General features: G+C 34.0%; 1 protein-coding gene across 1 annotated transcript; it reads left to right on the top strand.

The window, feature by feature from the left end:
- Nucleotides 1-17418: 17418 nt before the first annotated feature.
- Nucleotides 17419-17829, top strand: LOC119642073. Its single transcript, XM_038041040.1, has one exon. It carries the CDS (start codon nt 17419-17421, stop codon nt 17827-17829), a length of 411 nt encoding a protein of 136 aa, XP_037896968.1.
- Nucleotides 17830-18215: the final 386 nt, after the last annotated feature.

The following is an 18215-nucleotide window of genomic DNA, read 5'->3' on the forward strand; positions in this document are numbered from 1 at the left end:
AATAAACTTTTTTGGTCGTACAATAAATTTTTTGGTCGTATAATAAACTTTTTTGGTCGTATAATAAATTTTGTGGTCGTATAATAAACTTTTTTGGTCATATAATAAATTTTTTTGGTCGTATAATAAACTTTTTTGGTCGTATAATAAATTTTTCTGGTCGTATAATAAATTTTTTGGTCGTATAATAAACTTTTTTGGTCGTACAATACATTTTTTGGTCGTACAATAAATTTTTTGGTCGTATAATAAACTTTTTTGGTCGTACAATACATTTTTTGGTCGTACAATAAATTTTTTGGTCGTATAATAAACTTTTTTGGTCGTACAATAAATTTTTTGGTCGTACAATAAATTTTTTGATCGTATAATAAACTTTTTTGGTCGTACAATAAATTTTTTGGTCGTATAATAAACTTTTTTGGTCGTATAATAAATTTTTTGGTCGTACAATAAATTTTTTGGTCGTATAATAAACTTTTTTGGTCGCATAATAAATTTTTTGGTCGTATAATAAACTTTTTTGGTCGTACAATAAATTTTTTGGTCGTATAATAAATTTATTTGGTCGTATAATAAATTTTCCTGGTCGTATATTAAATTTTTTTGGTCGTATAATAAACTTTTTTGGTCGTATAAAAAATTTTTTGGTCGTATAATAAATTTTTCTGGTCGTATAATAAATTTTTTGGTCGTATAATAAATTTTTTGGTCGTATAATAAATTTTTCTGGTCGTATAATAAATTTTTTTGGTCGTATAATAAACTTTTCTGGTCGTATAATAAATTTTTTGGTCGTATAATAAATTTTTCTGGTCGTATAATAAATTTTTTTGGTCGTATAATAAACTTTTTGTGTAAGTTAAACTGTAAAAATAAATACAAGTTAATAATTTTAAGTTATAAGAATACCATCACAGGTCTGGAAAAGTTATTAATTAACTAATTAACTTTCTTCCCTAAAACTCTTACAACTCTTATAAATAATGACTACTATTTGTTTTAACACTTTTAATATTATTCTTCATTTCTTATGTCTTCAATAATTTAAAGAAAAAAAATCTAACCAAACGGCATAAGCTGGTTCATCTGACCATAATAATAATGTCATATATTATTAAAAATACGATTACAAGAAATAATTTAATTTTTCAATCTCCTATTTTATATTCATATATTCTTTTCTATAACAAATTACTAAAGAAGTAATTCTTAGTACAAAATAACCTTATTTCTTATGCAAACTCTCGATTTTGCTTTGGTTTGCATATATATGGACTTTTGAGTCTACTTTAATACTTTAATACTTTAAATAGCAACTCAATGGTCGTGGGTTCGAATATCAAGTGCGGTAGAGTTTTTACTGAAAGACTTAGATGCTAGTGCTTTAAGAGTTTAGTCTTAGAATAAATTTCTCTGGCGAAATTAATAATAATAATAATAATAAAATATACAGAATGCCAACGCACATCCCACACAAACATCTGAAAGCTTAACAAACAATAGCAATTGTATTCCATTAGAAGTCTGAATTTTCTTTATTCATATTTATTTTCTAAATATGCCCACAACAGCACCGTTCCGTTCAGGCTAAACGAAAGTTAAAAATATATATCAATTCTGCTTTTTTGCAAATTTTCTGACCTTTCACTAAAAATGTGGGGACAAGGTGAGCAACGGATGATTTGTTTACGTGTTTAAAACTATTCTGTGGTCGCTCGTTAGCTGCTGGGCGATACTACGACTAACATGTCAACAATCAATTTCGACCATACCTGCAATTTCATCGACATATCTAACGGCGAGCCTCTTCGCAGCACGAAGTCTGCTGACCCCTTTCAATCGCAAGTGGTGTAGGGTATAAAAACACCTCCAGAGAGTAATTGGCACACTCGCGTTGACATTGAAGAGGAATGCGCTACAACATGTCAATAGATAACATAAGACAGATTGCTTCTTCTGTGCGATAAGACTTAACCACACATCCCAAAAACGTTAAAAACACTGAAATAAATTGAACCTAATTGTGTGCTGCTTTGCTCCTTTGCTCCAGTATTCCTACCAATAGTGGACAATTTCAGCGCAGAATTTTATTTCTCTTCCAGATCAAAAAATGCGCAGTGAGTGGCGGCTTCAATGTAGTGTTCATTAGCTACCCCTGCATATCGAATAAACTAGACATGGGGACGTGAGGGCTGTCATCTGTGATCGAAATGCAGCGAACAACCGACATATTCGCAAATTCAGATCTCATATGTACGACAGAAAGCGGGTGGACGACACGCACCGCATCCGACTTTTATATGACTATCCCCACTTAATAGACGCAGTACTAAAAAAATGTAAGGAGCCCAATATAGATTATGACGTAAAGTTGCTAACAATGTTGACGCAATGGAAACCGCAAACCTCATCTTACTGACAACAGAGAGGCTTGATGCCGGCATACAACTTCGTTTAATTTCTTGATTGAAACATCGTGAATAATGATGATGTACTACATCAATTTGAATAACAATTTTTATATATGATAATTTTATGTTTAAAATAAAAAATTTATTAAAATATGAATCTGTAATGCATATAAATAACTACCCTTTTTACTTTTTTGTACTACTTTGATTTACATCTCTTCCGATAGCTCATATTGGTGGCATACAATAACAATATATACAATACATACAACAGCGCAAGTGCGCCGCCATAATTGTACTCGTACATATGTACTATACAAGTTAAATAATTTTAATTTCCTCTTATTAGTAAAACACAAACTTGTACAATTTTTATTTGTTCAGCTTATTTAACGGATTTATTGGTGAAATAGTTGTTTGAAATGGATAGTTGGTAAAGAGACTGACTTTCCTTATCAATTTATAAAAGAGGAAACCTCGGTTTAACCAATTATTCACAGCAGCATTTATTTTTATTGTAGGGTGAAACGAGATATCTGTGGGAGATGTTTATGGTAGGGTGCCATTGGATATCGGTGAGAAGTGTTTACATTAACTTTATGTGAGAAGGTTTACATTAACTTTATATGACACTTTAAGTTTGTTTATTATATTTGTGAGGGTGGTTCGCAAATTTGTTCTTTTTATTAGGATGGTCCTTAACTTACATACCATATACATATATAAGTTACAGTTATGCAGAAAAACTTTGACTATTAGAGAAAAAGGTTTTATTCAAATTCGAAAATGTACAAACAAACATACATTGGTAAAGAAGGAACGCAATGGACAACAACAATATAATAACAATAGGTATGTTTTATTAATTTATTAAAATTTATCTTAATATATTTTTTTCTTTAGAAAATCCTGCAGCAATTTCTAGAAAGGTGACGATGGAAATGTGAGTAACTTGTTGATACTTTTATGGTAAATATATATATTCTTTTCTACTTTAATGGCAACATACAGGTCGCTTTGGAGAATTCTTGCGACACCAGATAGTTCCAATCCTCAAAACCCTGCAGTAACTTCCTCTTTAAATAAGAAAAATATTTAAAATAAATGTGTTTTCTTTTAAATGATAATTGTGTTTAATATTTATGATATATAAAGTAATGTAAAATTTCTTTTTAATAAAAATGCAATTTTTGCATTGGACTTAAAGATACTTAAATTTTTTTATTTTTATGATTTTTTAGATTTGTTTACAATTGAGAATAATTGAAAAAGTTAGTCTGTATTTGTTGACAACCGCCTGTTGCATTGAAAAAAACGATGGTAGACGCGAAGGTGTTCAATTTTTTTTTCATTTTTAACATGAACCAAAGCAAGCGAACAAATTTGAAAATTAAATTAAATTTTTCCGAAGGTGTTCATGTAGCTGAGATTCCTGGTAAATTAATTTAGTTAATTGCAGAATGTCCTACTACTAACATCGTAATACGGATGAATAAATTCAATATTTAATATTTTCAATAATTATTCTCTTTCCCACGCTAATCACGGCGAGCTCAAAATTGCATTTTGAAATTTTATTACTATCGTTATTTAATTTGAAGAAATTTTCTGTCGAAGCCCACCAGACACGTTTAGAATCTTTTTGTGTTGTTGCTCCATCATAATAATTGTCAATTTTGGTTTAATCAAGTTTAATATGGTTTTGAGCAGGGCTGTGTACACATCATATTGGTGCTTTCCTCATTGTCTTCGGCATATTCTGATGTTTTCTTTTTATGAAGATTGCCTACAACATCGTGATTAATTGTCAATAATATTGTAGTTGCTTCACTTTATTGACTGCACTCGTGCTTTTCTGGATTGACGTCGTTGTTCTCTGTGTATTCGTCATTTTCCCTTCTTGCTATTCTTGACTTGCTCTTTTCTACATACATGCTATCGCATGGAAGAATTTAGTTTAGATTGTGCCGGTTATTGTAAGCTTTCAGCCGAGTAGTGATCTCCTTTCAGCCTGATTAAACCTGATTAAACATCATTAAACTTGAGTAAACATCATTAAACCTGATTAAACTTCATTACACTTGATTAAACTTGATTAAACATTATTAAACATTTCAAAAATTGACAGCCAAAAAGCATATAAAACCTGATTAAACATCATTAAACTGCAAATGATGGAAACGGTTTGAAGGTCATAAGCTACAAACAGTTCTTCGGTTCGCTGCGAGTTTGTAGCCACCACCAATTCAATCCAATCGATCGTTTCTACAAACCTGGAAAGAATTGTGAAAAGCTGTAACGAATAAAACAACAAAACCTAGGACAATAGAGCGAATTTTAGAATTTAGGACCCTAAAATTTTGCTAAATGAAACTTGCTGGGCTTTTCATAAGTTGCATACCTAATAAGTAGTTCCCCAAAGGCACCTGGAAATATCGATTTAATCCTCTATTGAAAATCTTCGCAAAATCATAAATAAAAATTTGCTTAATTCGATCGCACCGAAAAGTTTTCTGAAATTATATCCACACTAAACTAAGATTTCAGGCTCTCAATAGAGTTTGGCCCCCTATTAAATTCTTCCAGTCATATCATTGTTGAGAAATTGCCTACTTTTAGGATGTATTGATAATTTTTCAGGGGTTTTTGGTTTCATAAAAGCATTGTATTGAACCGTGCTCGTCACAGACATTATTCGCCACCAGATAATATCTCTTCGCGATATTGATCTCCATGTTTATAACGATTTTGTGTAAGGATGTCATCCTAACTTTATTCGTCAAGATGAGCATTTTCGACCTGTTTTAAACTGGCGTAATTTATTTCGTTTAAGTAGAATGTGAGTATAAAAATTTAATAATATATATATAATAAATTATTTGAAGAGTTAAATTGGATTTTGGAATTTCTGATTAATTTTGTACAATTGCGCTTGTTTGCTATAGTTTGTATCACTTCAGCACATTTACGGTTGTAATTTTGATTTAACAGTTTTACGGTTAGTTTTCGGTTGTAATTGGTTGCACAAAGAAGTTGTACGAAGTGAAATCTGCATATAATTATGCAAGAGCGTTCATAAGGAATATTCTCTACCTCCTTGGTGAAGATTTAGAGGAGAACTTTATGCAAGTGTCTATACAAGAAATCTTCCGTACAATCAATCTCCTTAATTATGATGAGAATGCATTATTACAGCTTAAGTCGCTTTTTGCGGGATTTATAAATTTATAAAAATATCAAAAATAAAAACGGCCAAGCAAAGAAAATTCAAAATTGAAAATTCCACAATTTTGTAAGTAAACGTACGCACAACCGCACACAAGTATTTCTACTTTCGCGGGACACGATATTTGCTTTCGTTTTCTGTAAATATAATAAAAAAATCAAAAAAAAAACAAACATAAAAGAAAAATAAAATATTGAAAACAATTGTCATTATCCTCAGCAGTTCCCAAACCTTTTCAGGTGAGTGGTTATTTACCAATTTATTAAATAATATACAACCATAAGGCATAATGGCTCCGGGGCCTGATAAAAACTCAAATAGATTTCATCTATTAGCAGACGTGTCCCCCCAAAGAAAAAAAATTAAAAATACCGACTTTCCGGTGTTGCCAACCAGTAGCATCGTTCCCATCGACAAAAAATATGTTGTGACTTCTCCAACTGATCCCTCCATAACAATTTCGCAAATCAGCCCTTTCGCTATTAAAAAAGCACTAAATGGCATTACAACGTATGTAGACTCTATATCGATTTTACGCGATGGGAATTTACTTGTCCTCGCTGGGAACCCGAGCGCCACCTAAAAGCTCATAAAGTCGAAATCATTTAGCTAATTTATGTGCTATATCCGCTAAACTGCATGACAAACCGAACTCGGTTAAAGGCGTAGTTTATGCACCGTGCTTAAAGCATGTGCCGGAAGATGAAATTGGTCACGAAATGGGCAGTCAAGGAGTAACTGAAGTCTACAAATTCACCAAATTAAATGACGATGGAAAATCTCGCTCTCCTACAGGAAGAATTATTTTGACTTTTGACCGCTATCGGCTACCGGCAACGGTTGATGTAGCTTGGTACAAATGTAAAGTAGAACTCCACATTCGAAATCCTATGAAATGTAAAAACTGCCAACGCCTGGGTCATACGGTAAAAAGATGCACGAGTCCTCCATCCTGTGCAATCTGTAGACTTCCTCCACATGGAGAAAACTGTACGCGTAGCTTCTACTTAAATTACAACGATCAACACTCGGCGTTGGACAAACAAAGCACAAGTTTTATACTAATGTATGAAATTTTAAAAATCAAAACAGAAAATTACTGTAGCATGGGTGAAGCGCGACGCAAGTACCGAGAAATTAATCCATTTGGAACCCAAAGAATTAACAAAAGTAATACCTACGCTGTTGTCGCCTCGCAAATAGTGCCTAATAAGCCTTTAACTTGCAAACTCCTTCCAACGAAAAACCTGTTCTACTAACAACCAAAAATTACATTGCCAAACCAGTTCTATTGCCCGCCAATGATAATATTGAAAAAATCAAAACAGTAGCAAATATTGAAAAAATTAAAACAACAACACATATGCCAAAATCTAAAAATCTAAATCCCCCAGAATCACCAGTTCTCAACTCTACTCAACAAATTACAAGCTGTAATGAATCCAATCTTCCATCCCTCAATCAACCTTCAATTTCAAATTAATCACGTGTGCCAACTCGTTGCACTTCAAATTTACGCAAACACCTAAATACAGATTATTCTGGCGGTAAGAACATATTATTCACGCAAAATTCTTATAGTGACATTTTTGACGGAGACGCTGACATGTCAACTTAACCTACTTTCCACTCCATCTCACTACAATTAAATAAAGTTTTTAAAATTCTACAATGGAACATTAAGGGACTTCTTAATAATTTTGATGAACTGCGTACACTCGTAAGTGATTTCAGTCCAACCTTTATATTGCTTCAAGAAACCCATTGTAGAACCTATTTTAATCCTATTCCACCCAAATCATTTAATGGATATTCCACCAATGCTGATCAAAATTTATATTCCAAACAAGGAGTTGGTGTTTTTATAAAATCAAGTATACCTCACAAACGCATAAATTTAAGCTCTACTATACAAGCCGTGGCGATACAAATAATGTTAAACATAAAATTTACAGTGCTTTCGCTCTATATCCCACCTTCGCAATCTTTTTCTCAGCAAGAACTCTACAATTTATTCTCCGTATTTTCACACCCATTAATTATAACAGCTGGAATACCATCTGGGGCTCAAGAGTGAATAAAACTCGGCGTATTGTTTTAGAAAAGGCCTTCATTCAAAACAATCTCTGCATTTTAAATAATGGAAAACCAACGCACTTTTCAACTCATCATACTTTTTCACATATTGAGGAGAGGGGAGAATCAAATGCACATTTCCGGCGCGTCATGCAACTGCGTGTGCAAGGTCCATCTTTAACATCAAAAATACCTGCACGGAATCGGCGGAACAAGCAAAATAATATAAAAGTAAACAAGATTGTTTGTTCATTAGTGATAAGGAAGATTGATTAGATAAAATAAAGAGAAATTACAGTTAGTTACGGAGAATTAGTTTAAGCCGAGGTTAAGTTAGTTAGAGTAAGTTAGAAAGTGAGTTAGTCTACGGGAAGTCGGGATTAAGCACGGATCGGAATCGCGGCTAGGATCCTTTAATCAAGCTGAAGTTATGTTAAAGAAGCAGGCAATAAGAATATGGTCCTTAGCAAAAGCTGAGTTGATTGCTGACAACAAAGTGACAACGTTGTCTTGGGCAGATCTATAACGTCTAAAACCAAACTGAAAGTTGCTGTGCATACACTTAAATTCGAGATACAATTCTGAACGTGAAGACACCTTCTCGAAAATTTTTGTAAGTATGGAAACTAAGACAATAAATCTGTAATAATTAAGATTAATTGAAGAAATAGTCTTTTGAAATTGAAGATTGGGAAGTGGTACCACAAAGGGTATGTATAATATTGTTAAATTCCTTTACTAGAATTAATCTGTTTTCGATGTTTAACATCCTGAGATAATTGTTACGAATACTATTTGAGCATAGAAATGAGTCTTTCGGGAGACTAATCTTTTATCTAGTTTATAGAGAGATATGTCATTTAAGAAAAAATTATCACGTTCCTCGCCAAGTGATACAGAGCAGAGAAGGTCTAGCACACTAGTCACCCAACTAGTTGAAGAGTTGTGTGGGTATGGAATAATGAGAGGAAGTGTTCCTCTTAAAATTCTCACAGCACGCCAAAAGGAGAGAGAGTGTATGTATATTCCTTTTTCATAGCAGCCAAAAGTTTGAAATTCTTTCTAGAAGGAGATATTTCACATTTATTCATACCGAGTCTAAGTTTGGCAGCGACTCGATTGCATGCGGTGTTCCATTAAGGATTAGAAGCCTTCCGGCTAAGAGTATTAGTTAAAGAGTTTGAGAATCTTCCAAAGAAACAACCCGAAGAGTCATTAGTTTGGATGGTATTTGAAATGTTACGGTTATGCAAGTGGCTACGGGCATTAAATGCAAATGAAGACCATTTTCTATTAATTCCGATTAATTCAGGTGAGAATTACTTAGGATATGGTTAATGATTAGCAATCCTATAGGTGCTTAGAGGACTAAGATTAGGTATACAGATCGAAAGATCTATGCAGGGAGAGACGGAACCAACACTAAGATCAGCATTATTTAGCAAAACTACATTAGTCCTTTCCAGTACCTATTTTATTGTTGAGAAGTAATTGTTTAATAATCGAAGCGCTTTTATTGCTTGAGAATTAAAATTTTTATGCGTAGCTGTAGAGCAAAGCTAAATGAAGTGGCCGCATAGAAGGAATTGGATTTAATTTGGTTTTATATAGAATAAAAAGAAATAAGATTTAGATTTCCTAATTAAATTTGCGGAAGCTTTTTTTGGCAATTTTACATTGTTAACAGATAGAAGGCTGCCAAAATTATGTGTTGAAACTTTTGAATATATCTCAAATTTTGTTTATTAAAATTGTAAAATATATCTTAAAATTTTGTGTGTTAATATTTTTAACTATATCTCAAATTTTGTTTTGTTTTGTTCTGGATGCTGCAAACGTTTTGATAATGAAATGCAATTTCAATATTCTATAATATTGTTATGAAAAAATGCTATAGTCTAAAAATTATTCGTGATAATAATAAGGTAATATTGGAGAAAATAGCGGATATCTTAAATATATCTAAAGGCAGTGATGGCTGCAATGGCAAAAGTACGTGAATTAAAGTTTGAATTGCTGCCTTAACCAACGCATCCTTTCGATCTGGACCCCAGCGATTATTATTTGTTTGTTGATTTCAAAGGGATCCCGCAGGGAAGAACTTTGCAAAGCGAATTTTGAAGATCTTGATAAACCGTTTTACAAAAAAGGCATAGAGAGTGCAAAGAAACATTGGGACGACTGTACCAGTTTTGAAGAAGACTATATTGATGAATAAAGTCGCATATTGTGGGAAAAAAATTCGTTATTCAGAAGCAAACGCCACATTAAAAATATACGACTGTTAAACCGTCGAAAGTAGCTGCGTTATTTTTTACATATTGAATATATATTTCTATGCACATATGTAGGCCAAATGGTAAGTTGTGGTCATCTTTATATATAAAATTCACTAACCATAATATTTTTCTTTTGCAGATATCAACACTATAATTGAGAGAGTGCTGGTAAACGATCAATTGGCGCCTCTTCATTCCACTTATTCAATGTATCGAAATCAAGCTTAGATGTTATGATGCATACCATAAGATCGTCCCATGATTCAGCTGGACGATTAATATTTTTGAAGCCTATAAGGTGATTATTCATGGTATAGATTAATTCTCGTAAATCAGCTGTATTCGCATAAATGATCTTAGGATGCTCAAAAATTTGTTTGATATGCTGATTCCCTATAATTTTCTTGTTCTCAAAGCGGTCTTTCAATCTTTGTAGTATTATTTCATAATTTTCAGCAATAATTTTTATGCCAGCTATAGGAGCCTGTGCGGCCGAACTCAATTTAGATACCAAATGATGCAATTTAGTAAAGGTGTTAAGCCTTTCATTGTTGTGCACCAATGATGTAAATTCATCGAACCAAGCTATCCATGTAGTAACATCACCAGAAAATTCGCGTAATTCGATTTTTGACAGTTTTACAGTGTCGTATTTTTCATCGGATAATATCGCATGGGAAACATGAGTTGTTTGGTTCGAATCTGAATTGTTGAGTCTTGATATATACACTTTTAACGTTATTGCTGTACAGTAATATAATTCCTCACATTTTGATCTATTTGGTTGAGAGATTTCATCAAAATCCTTCTCTTCAATTTTTGTCTGAACTTTGTTGAAAGCATCAAAAGCACTGTCTAAAGCTTTGAGCCTTATATTTAGTTCATCTAACGAAACGCCACGTTAATCTTCTTGCATGCGTTTTGCAAAATCATTGACACAATTTGCTGTTCGGTCACCGTACGACGGACCTTTAAAGCTAATAGCGCTGTATCGAATTTTTTGCTGGAGCATTGCGCGGCATCAACTCCAGTTTTTAATTCCGGTTGATCATCCATGAAAAGGCACGTGGTTGATTGACATAATTATTTGAAATTGTTTAAGAATACTTATCTCGCCGGGGCCTCCAAAAAATGTTGATGCAAGTTGCTTGCTTATGAGAAAGCGAGTGTAGTATTTTAAACTATTATATTTTAACCAAAACTTTTCACATTAAGATGATAAAAAAAAGCAGGAGCGCAAAAAAAAACTTCTTTACATGACACAGCAAAAAACAGCAACTTAATATATTTTATTTAAGAATCATATATGTTAAAGCAAGAGAAGTAAACAAACAGGAACAACGAAAATGGTATTGCCATTCACGATTTCGTCTAAATTTTTTTAAAAGGACGTTGTCAAATTCTTGAGAGTAATTTAAGTTCTGTTTCTTTACTCGGTGGTGCTCCCACTAGCCTCGTTATAGAGCCAAAGAGGGTTCAAAGAACAGCAAAGTCCTTTGTTACCATTAAAAATTGCTGCAGCTTTTGCCAAAAACTGCGTTATGTTATATATCGCTTTTCTGATTTTTTAATATTATCTGCTGCTGACAGACTGAACAAAGTACATGCACTTAAACTTTGTGTCAATTGTCTTAAATTCAAAAAACATAATTTATCTGATTGCACCTCTAAAGGTCGTTGTCACACATGTGGCAAAGGCCATCATTCATTATTGCATTTTGAACGTCCGCAAGTGGCAAATTACACCACTGCTTCAAAACATAATCAAATCAATGAAAGAAATCATATCGAATCTGCAGAGAATTCAAATCATAACATGGGTGATCAAGCACAACCTAAAAATTTTGCTGCTTTGAAAACACAACACACAGAACGAAATATACTAGCTACAGCAATTGTTTACAATATATCGAAATATAACCAACGCTTTCCTTGTCGTGTTCTATTGTATGGTGGTTCACAAATTAATATGATTTCTGAACGCATGGTTCACATGACCGGCCTAAAGCGTCAATACGCTCCAATTCAATTTCAATGTGCAAATAAAACTGTGGGAACATCAAACTTTAAATGTATCACAAATATTGAATCGCTACTTAAACCAGTCTCGGTTACTCTTGAAGCTCACATAGTTGACCAGATAAGCGGGACCCTTCCTGACGCTGAAATTGATATTCCAAACTGGAACATACCAGAACATATACCATTAGCAGAAGAACGTTTTAATATACCACAACGAGTCGACATGTTATTGGGTGTTGACATATTTTTTGATATTTTGGAGAATGGTAGGGTTGCCTTAGAAGCAATCGTCCCATACTAACCAATACACGTTTAAGCTGGATTATCGCGGGGACACTTCCACATCATGCAAATTCAATTACGTATGTCAAGTGCAACTCATTACAAGTATCTAACGTTCAACAAAATGATCACCTGTCTGATGCTATTAAAGCATTTTGGGAAATTGAAAGTTTTAAGGAATGTTCGCCAAAATTATCACAAGAAGAAGAGCAGTGTGAGTTACATGTTCAAAATAATTTTACGAGGTTGCCAGACGGACGATTTGGTGTAAAGTTGCCTTTCAAATCATCAACATCTTTATTGGGTAACTCTTACGACATTGCTTTTAAACGCTTTCTGGCACTTGAACGAAAGTTCGAAACAAATGAACAATTACGTAGTGATTATACTAAATTTATAAATGAATATATTCAACTTTCACATATGGAAATTGTACAATCATTTGATTTTTCACAACCACATTACGTGTTACCTCACCACTGCGTACATAAACTTTCGAGTTCCACAACAAAGTTACGCGTCGTATTTGATGCGTCTTCAAAAACCTCATCTGGTAAATCTTTGAACGAGCTTCTTATGGTTGGGCCAGTAATTCAACCTGATTTATTCACGGTAGCTTTACGGTTTCGATCTTACGCGTATGTATTCATAGCTGATATAACTAACATGTATCGTCAAATTGCTCTCGATCCTGATGACAGGCGGTACCATTTTGTGTTATGGCGTTCACAAGGCGATGAACCAGTACAGCAATACCAACTAACTACAGTTACATATGGAAAATCATCTGCATCATTTTTAACCACGCGCGCATTAAAACAATTAGCTATTGATGAACTACATAATTTTCCGTTAGCTGCAAATGCTATAAACACAAATTTTTATGTAGATGATCTGTTAACGGGTTGCAACACACTTCATGAACCCATGCAATTACAAGCACAATTAATTTCTATTTTATCTAAAGGAGGTTTCAGCCTAAACAAATGGTGTGCAAATCATCAAGACTTAATTAAACACATTCCTAAAGAAAATCGTGAAACTTTATTCACCATTAAAAATTCAAATGCGATCAAAACTCTTGGAATTGTTTGGGATCCTGCAAAGGACAAATTTCTTTACAAGATTGATATAAAATTCAACGAAAATTATACTAAAAAACAATTTCACAATTTTTTGATCCGATAGGCCTAATATCGCCAGTCATAATAATGGCTAAAAATTTCATTCAACAATTGTGGCGGTTAGATTTGGATTGGGATGACGAATTGCCTATTAAATACCAGATGGCGTGGCCAAATTTTAGCCGGCAATTATGTAATCTAATCGATTTAGAAGTGGATCGCTTAGCATTCACTCCTGATGCAAAATATGAAATTCATGCGTTCTCTGTCAGTTCAGAAAGCGCATATCGTGCCTGTGTATACATCAGGTGTATAAATAACGATACGAAAATAACTTCAAATTTGCTTTGTGCCAAATTAAAAGTGGCACCTATCAAGAAATATAGTTTGTCAAGACTAGAACTCTGCGCTGCTGTAACAATGTTACAACTCGTTAAGAAAGTTCAAGAAGTTTACGATTTCATACAACTTAACAACATTTGCTTCTGGGTCGACCATAGTGTTGGGTTGGATATAAGACGATTCATGTATTTGGAGTACCTTTATTGCTAATAGGGTGGCAAGCATTCAACAAGTTTCAACACGCTCGCAATGGAGACATATTCCATCCAATTTAAACCCAGCTGATATATTATCTCGTGGTGTGTTACAGCTGAATTAATGCATTCAACATTTTGGTTTCACGGGCCAAATTTTTTAACGTTAGCTTCGTCTATTTGGCCACAATTTCCATACAATTTAAAACACGATCATAACATTTTAGAAAAAAACCTACAAAGATGATATTAACAACAACAATTTCACAACAACATGATTTAATCATATTAAATTCACAACGATTATGTACGTTTGCTTAACACAGTCCCTTACATGCTGCGTTTTATATATAATTGTAAATTGAAGGCTAAAAGAAAATACGGTTCATTGGATGCTACAGAACTTGATGCATCTCGTCTAAAAATTATCAAATACATACAAATCATTTCTTTTCATGCTGAAATTGCAGCTGTACAAAAGGGTGCTAATCTTAATGCCAAAGGTCATATACAGTCTTTATCACCATTTCTTAATAATAACGGTTTACTAAGAGTGGGTGGCCGATTAAAAAACTGTAATCTGGACTTCAACAGTAAACATCCTATACTATTAACAAAAAATCACGCTTTTACGTATACACTAGTGCGCTACTATCATAAAATTAATCATCATGATGGCCCACAAACATTACTAAGCATAATTCATCAATCTTATTGGCCAATCCATGGCAAGGTTATCCGTCGATCTATATGTCGAAGTTGTGTCTTATGCTTTCGTACTAATCCAACTAAACAGAACCGTCTTATGGGCGATTTACCTGATTTACGACTTCAACAATCGAGACCGTTTAATATAATAGGTGTCGATTTTTGTGGTCCATTTCAAATATATTATGGCAGACGTGGTATTCCTTCTACAAAAGGCTATATATCTGTCTTCATATGCTTTTGCACAAAGGCCATACATTTAGAGTTGGTAGAAGATTTATCTGCTCAAGCTTTCTTAGCTGCTTTAAGGCGTTTCATTGGGCGACGTGTCCTATGCTCAGTGATCTATAGTGACAATGCAACTAATTTTATTGGTGCAAAAAACGAGTTGCATGAACTTTACAAAATGTTGTCATGAGACTCTTTACTTCCCTTGCCGGCTGAGTATTTGTGTTTTCCTGACAAAGAAATAAAAATAAACTAAAAGGAAAAGTCCCGTCGGTTGTCTGCTGTCTGTCTGTCCACGGTGAGTCAGTCGGTCGTCGTCTAGCGTCGGCCCTACATAGCCACCATATGCACGCCCCTTCGTCTCAGCCACAGCGGTGGCAGCTCGCGCTTAGCCACTCATTGGGGACAACAAAATTAAATAGACTAAAAATAACTTACAATACAGGCATCGGCGTCGGTGCAGTGTCGGCCGCGGTAGCTGCTACATCGGCAATCCCTGCTCCCCTTTCGATTAAGCCGTTCCCACTCCAATACAAACTTTAATTTCCCCTGCTGCGTGCGTAGGTGCACGCGGGTACCCGCTGTCTGCAATAATAACCTGGGATCTAATTAATTTCTCTTCCGAACAAATTTCTTAACCCGTGTAGTTTTCTGTTCTTTACTCCAATTGCGTTTACTTTGGCAAGTTGCTGTATTGGTTATTTATTTTGCCTTTCCTTTTTTTTTTTTTATATATAAAAATGCTTGGCTATTCCTTTTTATTATAAAGCATTGTTCTGCTCAAACGTTTTTTCTTTATTCTTATATCGTTTTACAGTCGTAGAATTTCTGTACAAATAATTGAATTAGGTGACAAAATCTTTTTCGTGATGGCTAAATGGTAGTAACCAACTCACAATATGTATATAAATATTTTTTTTTTTTATTATTTATTTTTTTTTGTTCCAAAAGCACGCATGCAAAAAGAAATTCCTTTTTTTTCTCTTTTTTTCTTGCTTTTTTTATGTTATACAGGGTTGGTGGGTTATATATTCTTTTACACAATTTAGACACCAATATGTTTCTATGAACGTCAATGATACTTAAAAATAATATATTCATACACGAATGCGATGCGCTTTGCTTGGTACATTCAACCGGCAAACTCAACTCTTTACCTCGTTTTTCCTTGCACAATTGTTCCTGCTTCTCTTGTTTTTCACTCTATTGATTGACTTTATAGGGATTTCAATAATTTGATGGAGGAAAATAGAAACGGAGTTTCACTAATATACCGGTTGAGAAACAATTTGTTCGGTCCAATGTTACTCAAAGTTTTTCTTCCCATAAGAAAAAAAATTAATTTTTGTATAAAAATCATATGTGTTCCGAACAAAAATTTTTTTAGAAAGTTACTTTGAGAATATACAACATTTCCGTACTTCGTTTTCGTTTTGTGACTCTCTGTACGGAAGCCCTGATATTTTATAATCGTTTTTTTTTTATTTAGCACGCACACTATATACACGACGTTTTAATGTAAGTTAGCTCGTTTAAGCTACTTTTGCATATTCAGTTCTTCACAAACTAAAAGGCTTCGAAATTAAAATGGGTTAAACATTAAAACCGTTTAGCAATCGACATAAGAAATTATTTTGCTTTTGTCGCGTGGTTTGTAGCAACATTTTTATTAATTCGATTATTGATTCTACTTTTTTTGTTGGTTTTTCATTGGGAGGCCTTTCTTCCGCTTTTTTTGTTTTAATAATCCGTAAGCTTACTATTGGTAGCGTTAAGTTCAGAAAAAATGGATTTTGGTAAATTTATCGTTTAAATTTTTATTAAATCGTTTAAATTTTATATTCGATATATTTAACCGATCACAACTTTGCTAATTTTATAAATGTATCGTTTCCGCGCGTTAAGAATTTCTTTTCTTTGATATTTTTTTTCAATGGTCATCTTTGGGCTCATATTTAAAAAAAGCACAAAACCGCCAGAGCTCAGCCACACAACCAAAGGACAATCGAAAAGCAAGCGCACTCGTTGACGTTTTCCCTTCAACTCCTCGAACTCAACTCCACTAGAACTAAACTCAACTTAAACTATCCCCTCTGACTTAAATTTTAAAACGCAGACAGACTTCTCCTTCTTACTCAGTTTCCCTCTTCTTCTTCCTGTTGCTCTCTCTATAACGGCTTGCCGCTACTCTCACAAGAGCAAGCATAGATCCCGCAAAATCATACGATTTTGCCTATGCTTGCAAGAGCAAAAGGAAAAAAAAAGGAGTACCGCAAAATCATACGATTCTGCCTGTACTTGCAAAAGCAAGCAAAGATACCGCAAAATCATACGATTTTTGCCTGTACTTGTAAGCAAGGAAAACAGAAAAGAATAAAATAAACATATACCGCAAGATCATGCGATTTATTAGCGGTACCACAAAATCGCATGATTTTGTCTAACGGCATGCCGTTATTCCGATACTTGCGGTTGATACAGACCGACAGACACCCTACCCGAGGTTTGTTCGCGGCCGTTACAATGTTTAAAAGTACAGATATTATACTTAATGAATGTGCTTCACGTGGCATAGTTTGGAAAACCATACCTCCACGTTCTCCGCATTTTGGTGGCCTTTGGCAGGCTGCAGTGAAGTCCATTAAATTTCATCTAAAAAGGATACTACAAGATGCGAAGTTTAACTTTTTTGAATTCAACCCACTTTTAATACAAATTGAAGCGGTATTAAATTCAAGACCTATCACTCCCGCACCTGAGAGTCCAAATGATGAGCCAGCTCCAACGCCTGTTCATTTTATTATTGGCTCTGCTTTAAAAACCGTACCTGTTCCTGACTTAAGAGATGTCAACAACGTAAGCCATTTACGACGTTATCAAAGATTGCATATTATCTGCAACAGCTTTGGGACAGGTGGTTTATGGATTATTTAAAAACGTTGCAAAATTGAACTAAGTGGACAAAGGGTACTATCTCATTAGCGGTAGGGGACGTTGTTGTTGTAGAGTAAGACAATCTTCCTCCTCCAAATTGGCACCTGCGTCGTGTTGCTGAAATTCATCCTGGTAATGACGGTTATCACTGTTAAAACTTCCAGGGGCGAAATACGTAGAACTTCTACTAAGGTTCGACGTCTACCTATTGAACGGACCGAGTCCATTCAAGGGGGCCGGGATGTTCAGACGAAGTCGTGAATGGCAATACCATTTTCCTTGTTCCTGTTTGTTTACTTCTCTTGCTTTAACATATATGATTCTTAAATAAAATATATCAAGTTGCTGTTTTTCGCTGTGTCATGTAAAGAAGTCTTTTTTTGCGC

This window comes from Glossina fuscipes, unplaced genomic scaffold (genome assembly GCF_014805625.2).
Source record: "Glossina fuscipes isolate IAEA_lab_2018 unplaced genomic scaffold, Yale_Gfus_2 213, whole genome shotgun sequence".
Taxonomy (NCBI): domain Eukaryota; kingdom Metazoa; phylum Arthropoda; class Insecta; order Diptera; family Glossinidae; genus Glossina; species Glossina fuscipes.

What these genes read in the sequence shown, in the direction of transcription:
- LOC119642073 (XM_038041040.1), top strand. Translation starts at nt 17,419, where the DNA reads ATGTTTAAAAGTACAGATATTATACTTAATGAATGTGCTTCACGTGGC.